At 36.4% G+C, this 7,010-nt stretch overlaps 1 protein-coding gene across 1 annotated transcript; it reads left to right on the top strand.

Moving 5' to 3' along the window:
* The first annotated feature begins 653 nt into the window (after positions 1-653).
* LOC147398003 (protein NRT1/ PTR FAMILY 8.3-like) lies at positions 654-6,505 on the top strand. The gene is made up of 5 exons (XM_086447108.1): positions 654-1,000; positions 3,013-3,118; positions 3,209-3,426; positions 4,299-4,855; positions 5,495-6,505. The coding sequence occupies exons 1-5, from the start codon at positions 950-952 to the stop codon at positions 6,315-6,317; spliced, it is 1,755 nt and encodes a 584-aa protein (XP_086303234.1). The 5' UTR covers positions 654-949; the 3' UTR covers positions 6,318-6,505.
* Positions 6,506-7,010: the final 505 nt, after the last annotated feature.

Below are 7,010 nucleotides of genomic sequence, written 5' to 3' on the forward strand. Positions count from 1 at the left end.
ATGTACATTTTAATGTTACTTCAACATTATCCAAAAAATATTGATTAGATTCTAAGCGGGTAAGGTTTTATTGGATCTCTCAACACTTCAATCAATCAGGGCAAATATCGGGTATGATTCGATTTATATACAGTCTTATTTAACTCCTCAACTCACGTGTTGACTCAACGGATCGGTCAACACCGAGTTGTCGACTCTTTTTCTTTGCAGACCTTATTCTGGCGTTTTTCCTCAGCAACGGTCGAATACTGTCAAGAACATCAAACATTTTTTTCAAATTTCCCGCCAAGCCGAATAAGAACACTTGGGCTTTGCTGGTCTGACCTTCCAACCTGCTTCATCAAACCCTAATCCCACTCCCGTCACTGATGACCTCATCCAGAAAATTCGGGCAGAATTGAACGAAGTTGTTAGTTCAACTCTTGCTATCTACACGGTTCGATTCTTCTTCTTAGCTTTGATTTCTACTACTTTTCTCCGAAATCCTCCCAATATTATCTTCGATTTCTTTTTTTCCTTTGTTGCAGATTATTTCCAACAATTGTTGATTTCAAATTTCTTACTAATCGGTAAGGATTTGATTAGATAAATTCTCTAATTTTATTTTTCAACCTATTTTAACTCACAATCAATCATACAAACACTATCTTCTTATAGGGTAGAAAATTCAAAGTTTCTACTGTCGTTAGGAGACAAAAGTCCAAAAAGAGATGTAGAAAAATGCGATATCCAATTGGTTTCGGCCAAGTAAACTTACTTACGTCACCAGATCACTCAGCTTTGTACATAGTCATAATTAGAAGATAGAAAGTTACAACCTTGTTGAATCTGGATTCTTGAGAAAGAGAGAATTCTCTCTCTCTCTACAAGTACCACATCTCAAATTTGTATATTGGATTTGATTTGATTCTCTCTCTTCAATTTCGAAATCTATTTACTGATTGGATTCATGGGTTCTCAGGAGGATGAGAGATTTCTCTTGGAGGATGGGCTTTTAGAGGTAATTTGTAGTTTTATTCCTTTAAAATTAAAGAAATCCTTTGCTTTATTTCTTTCAAATTCTCTAAATAAATTTATGACACTTCAAGATAATCTGAGTCATCTTTACCTGGTTCGGCAAATTTCATCCAAAACGATTAATTGTATGCTGTCACACTGTTCTAACCAAGCAAAAATTCTTGGTTTAATTTTATTGAATATTTGTGGGTTTTACAGTTTATGTTTAATAGGTAGATATAAGCTTACTTCAATGATAGAAGATGGGGTTTTGGACAAAGTGGAATGGAGGAACAAGATTCTTTAAGCTGATTCCAAATCTTTGGGATGAAGTAGTGGGTTGTGTTGGGCTGACAACTTGTGTAAAATGATGTCAAACCATCCTCGGCCAATGTGAGTTATACTTGCATTGCCAGACTCAATAAAGAAAAAATAAGTGCTTTGTGTCCATGGTTTTAAATCTTGCCTCAGAGCAAGATGACTTGCCTGAGTCATCTCCATTTTGTCGGTGAACGAGACGGATGGACATGGTGTCTCACATCTGCAGAATCTAGCGAATAAATGAGTTGACTTGGATGATATTTTGAAAATCTTGACTGAGTTAGTAAAACTCGTCCGAGTCAACCAGGATTTTGTATATTTTAATGAGAATAATTATAGTTTTTTAAAATTTAAACACTTATTATCTAAATAAAATATGATTTTATAATATAAAAAATCTTCTAATCCAACTTATTTTATTAAAAAATAATTATTTTCATACTAATATATATGATTAAATAATAATAAACCGATTTAAATGGTTTATCTCACCTAAGACAAGTTGACTAATCCAAGACAACTCGGTCTCGTCCATGGACGAGATGAGACGTCAAACTGAGATTTGAAACCATGTTTGTGTCAAGCTTACAGATGGCATAAATAGTGTCAATATCTCCACATGGTTTTTGAGGTTGCTGATTGATTGGTGAAATGGGCTGTGGTGCCAACCTATACATGGGTCTTTATCAAAGTCATATTTTTTTGGGACAAGGCATACACGATGATGAGTTTCCTAGAGAACCCTAATGTTGGGGATATCTTCTTTTCACAATCTAAAGGGGGTTTCTTCTTCGTAACCCCTACAATAGTTAAAACATTAACCTCGTTGCAGCAGTGATCATGCCTTGCACAATTCCAAGTATTCAAATCCAACCAGTTTTTCTAACTTTTATTCTGGTAATGTGGAATGGAAACTTCTTTAGGTAAAACAACTTAATGGTATGAGACTGCGAGGGCTCTTGTATTATAATAAATGTTCTTAATCATGTCCATGGCATACTGAACATGGTTATGAAACAGGACATCCCAATTAGTGATGTTCCTTTTATCATGCAGTTCGTCCAAATTTTAAAGTGGGCAGAATGTCCTTAACTGTCTTACCAATGAGAATCCATTCCAACGAGCTCCTTTAACCAAACTAGCCAAAACAACCCATTTAATCCTACCTTGGTGCACCAATGGAATTTCACTTGTGCAAAATGGTGCCAGGGCACCTATTTATGTTTTTTTTTTTTTTTTTTTTTGTTTAAAAATAAATGCCTTCATAATAACCTGTTTGCAAGTGGAGACATTAAGAAGATCTATGACGGGCTTTTTTCATTCATGTACATATTGCAATTTAGATAACAGAAATGCACAAATTCCATTTGCTCATGTGCGGGGCTCCATGTCGAATGTCATGTTCAATGTGATATGACCATAACATAATTTCGCCAATATCATTGAACATCTAAAACTTATTTCTTCCATTTACATTGTACAAACTATAGTTACTCTTTTATTTCTCTTTTATACTTATTTATTATTTAAAAACCCATTTCCCCAAACTTAGTTCTTCCATTTACGTTGTACAAACTATAGTTACTCTTTTATTTCTCTTTTATACTTATTTATTATTTAAAAACCCATTTCCCCATAAGTTCAGGAGCTTTGCACAACAGCACCGATGTCTGATGCCTTTGTTGTACATTTCAGAATGGATGTGAAGGACCATACACCGGAGATGGATCAGTTGACATTAATGGAAAGCCTGTCCTCAGGCATAAAACTGGAAATTGGAGAGCTTGCCCGTTTATTCTAGGTTTTGCATCACTTTTCAGACAACCAAACTACTTTCATATGTCCACTGAAATCCATTTTTTACTTTTAACAATTGCAAAACAAAATACAGGTACTGAATGCTGTGAGCGTTTGGCTTATTATGGAATTGCGACAAATCTTGTTACTTATCTTACAAGAAAACTAAATGAAGGAAATGTCTCTGCTGCAAGAAATGTCACCACTTGGACAGGCACTTGTTGCCTTACACCCCTCATTGGAGCGGTTCTGGCAGATGCATATTGGGGAAGATACTGGACAATTGCAGTGTTCTCCACAATTTACTTCATCGTAAGAAATTGCCCATCTTTTCATCTGATTTTTTGGTGAACCGTGTTAGGCGATAGGATACAACAAAGACTTTCCATGTTGGGACCATATTCATGTGTCAGCCACATGCCCAAACGCTAATCCAAAGTTGTTCAAATATTTGGTTTCAACTAATACATATATATATATATATATATATATGGGTAATGCTAACATCCAAGACCTGGATGCTGGCATCCTCCATAGCTTTGGTATTTCGAAAATACTTTTGAAATACATTTATTATTTTGTCTTTTAATGCAAAAAGTAAGGGTAATATGATCATTATACAATGACATTTTTGTAAAAGGTATTTATTGCAATGGCATTTTCTAAAAGCATTTTTAGTATTTTTTTGCACTAAAAGACAAAACAATAAATGAAGGGCGTTCTTGAAAAAGCAAGTTATAGAGGATTACCAGCGTCCACATTAAGCATTGGAAGTTATACATATATAATTTTAATGTATATCAACTGCTTTAAAATTTTATTCTTTCTATATTTATGCTTAAGGTTAACAAGAACGAAAATATTTTAAAAATTATTTATCTCAACATATGGAATGAACTTTAGTGATGAGTTATCGAATCTGGTTTTTGGGGTCAGTGAGTGTGACATTTCTTATCAGTGTTCAGCACGGACGCATATATCTTTCTTGCATATGTTGTATTGTAAGATGTTGATTACTTTTGGAATAATTATGTATAAACATCCCAAATCCATCATCCTCAATGAATCCTAACCCATACAGCGCCAAGGTCCCTCATCTTTGCATTCTTTATATTGTTGATTTTTGTTTTTAACTCTACTGTTTATTTTTCTTGAATTTAGTCATTTTTGTTTCTTTTGTGTAGGGAATGGGTACATTGACCCTTTCAGCATCAGTTCCTGCTTTTAGGCCTTCTGCTTGTGTGGATTCTATTTGCCCATCAGCCACTCCAGCTCAGCTCTTTGTATTCTTTTTTGGTCTATATCTGATTGCACTAGGCACTGGTGGGATCAAACCTTGCGTGTCTTCCTTCGGGGCTGATCAGTTTGATTGTACAGATCCAATAGAGAGAGTGAAGAAAGGGTCTTTCTTCAATTGGTTTTATTTCTCTATCAACATTGGTGCTCTTATATCTACTAGTTTTCTAGTGTGGGTCCAAGACAATCTTGGGTGGGGCCTAGGGTTTGGCATTCCTACAGTGTTCATGGGACTTGCCATTGGAAGCTTCTTCTCAGGAACACCACTTTATAGATATAAAAAACCAGGAGGAAGCCTTCTTACGAGAATTTGCCAAGTTTTGGTTGCATCTTTTCGCAAGTCGAATGTTGAGGTACCTCATGACAGTTCTCTTCTGTATGAACTACCCGACGGAACCACTGCAATTGAAGGGAGTCGGAAATTGGAGCACAGTGATGATCTCAAGTAATCTTCCTCTTTTTTTAACCTAGTGAATACAATTACAAGTCTTCCTTATCTTTTCCATTATTCTCCTAATTAACTCTAGAGTTCTTTATCAAATACAATAAATACTTTTTACCTAGAATCAGGATCCAGAGCAGTGTCCCGTTCTATCTATATGAATGGTGTCTATATGGCACATTTTAGTAGGAGTTTAAAACACATGGGCTCCTAACCAAGCCATTTTCTTCATTGCACACAGCCCAATGTGTTTAATTTCCAACCAAAACGTGCTGTGTAGATACCATATGTTGTTATAGGAATGGGACACTGCTTTGGATCACAACTCATACAATTAATACTTTTTTACCTATGAATCACGATCCAGAGAGGTGTCCCATTCCTATAGAATAGGAACAGTGTCTATGTGGCACATTTTAGTAGGAGTTTAAAACACATGGGCTCCCAACCAAGCTGTTTTCTATTGCACACTGTCTGATGATTTAATCTCCAACCAAAAAGTGCCATGTAGACATCATATGTTGTTATAGGTACGGGACACTGCTCTGGATGGCAACTCTTTAACTATCTAAAATGGTTGTAAGGATATGCCAGCATATTGTGTCTTTGGGAATGGTTTCAGTGTCTGACAGACATCCACAGGTGCCTTGACAAAGCTGCGGTGGTGTCGGAGCTCGAGGTTAAAAGTGGGGACTTCTCTAATACATGGAGGCTGTGCACCGTTACTCAGGTTGAGGAACTGAAGATACTAATCCGCATGTTTCCTATCTGGGCCACAGGCATAGTCTTCACTACTGTCTATGCTCAGATGTTTACAATGTCCGTGGAGCAAGGGATGGTTATGGACACTACCATGGGTTCCTTCACCATTCCCCCGGCATCATTGGCAGCAACGGATGTAGTAAGTGTCATTTTTTGGGTCCCATTATATGACAGGGTCTTAATCCCAATTGTAAGGAAGTTCACAGGAAGGGAGAGAGGTTTCTCTGAGTTGCAACGGATGGGCATTGGGCTTTTCATATCTATACTATCCATGGTATCTGCTGCATTGGTAGAGATCAAACGGTTGGAGATTGCGAAAGATCTTGATTTGGTTGACAAAGATGTTGGAGTACCCATTAGTATTTTGTGGCAAATACCTCAATATTTCTTGATGGGGACAGCAGAGGTATTTACTGTCATTGGGCAGATTGAGTTCTTCTATGACCAGTCCCCGGATGCCATGCGGAGCTTGTCTAGTGCTTTACAACTTCTGATGACTTCGCTTGGGAATTATCTAAGCTCACTTATTTTGACCATTGTGACTACCATTACAACCAAAGGTGGAAAGCCCGGTTGGATACCCAATAATTTGAATGGGGGGCATCTCGATTACTTCTTCTGGCTTTTGGGTGGTCTCAGTGTCTTGAACTTGGTCATCTATGTATACTGTGCGGCAAAGTACAAATGCAAGAAGGTTTCGTAGGATTTCTTTCTAGAGTATCGTGGTTTGCAAGCCATGCCTGAAACACTGATGATGTATAGTGTACATATGGTAATTATTATTAATCTCCAAACTTTGGGGATAATTAAATGGGATAAATATCATGTTTGGATGTAATTTTATGACTGAATGTTATAGTACTTTTCGATAAATTGATGCTTTTACATGTATTGGGAGTTCTCATGTGGATCTTTTCGTCAGGATGAACATGGAAGTTGAAAATTCTGATTGCTTCACACCTTTGAGAGTGGGATCAGATCCTCACTTAGGAAGGTTAATCCTTTTATCCCAATTTGATTACTATGTTTCTTTTGGACAAGTAGTTTTGTTTAGAGCCATATCTTCTATTATTGAAAGGGTATTCAAATAGCATGGAAATGCATGGGTCAGATCATAAATATTCATTCGAATATGAACAATTATTGAATTTGGAAATTCCAATCAATTCTACGGCTATAAAAAAGGGTTAGAGTCAATGATCTTGAAGCCACAAAGATAGGGTTAGCCATAAAATTTTCTAACCCATTAAGTGCGAGCCGGGCTAGGGCTTAACAATGCCCAACCCTGCCCAACCTAATATATTGCATATAAGTATATTATATAAATAATTAAATGTGTGATTTTATAATAGAAAAAACCTAAAATAAATTTAAAATAAGAATGGAACTCAGAGCA

The sequence above is a fragment of the Akebia trifoliata genome, chromosome 7 (genome assembly GCF_017979445.1).
Source record: "Akebia trifoliata isolate Shusen 1 chromosome 7, ASM1797944v1, whole genome shotgun sequence".
NCBI classification, from domain to species: Eukaryota; Viridiplantae; Streptophyta; class Magnoliopsida; order Ranunculales; family Lardizabalaceae; genus Akebia; species Akebia trifoliata.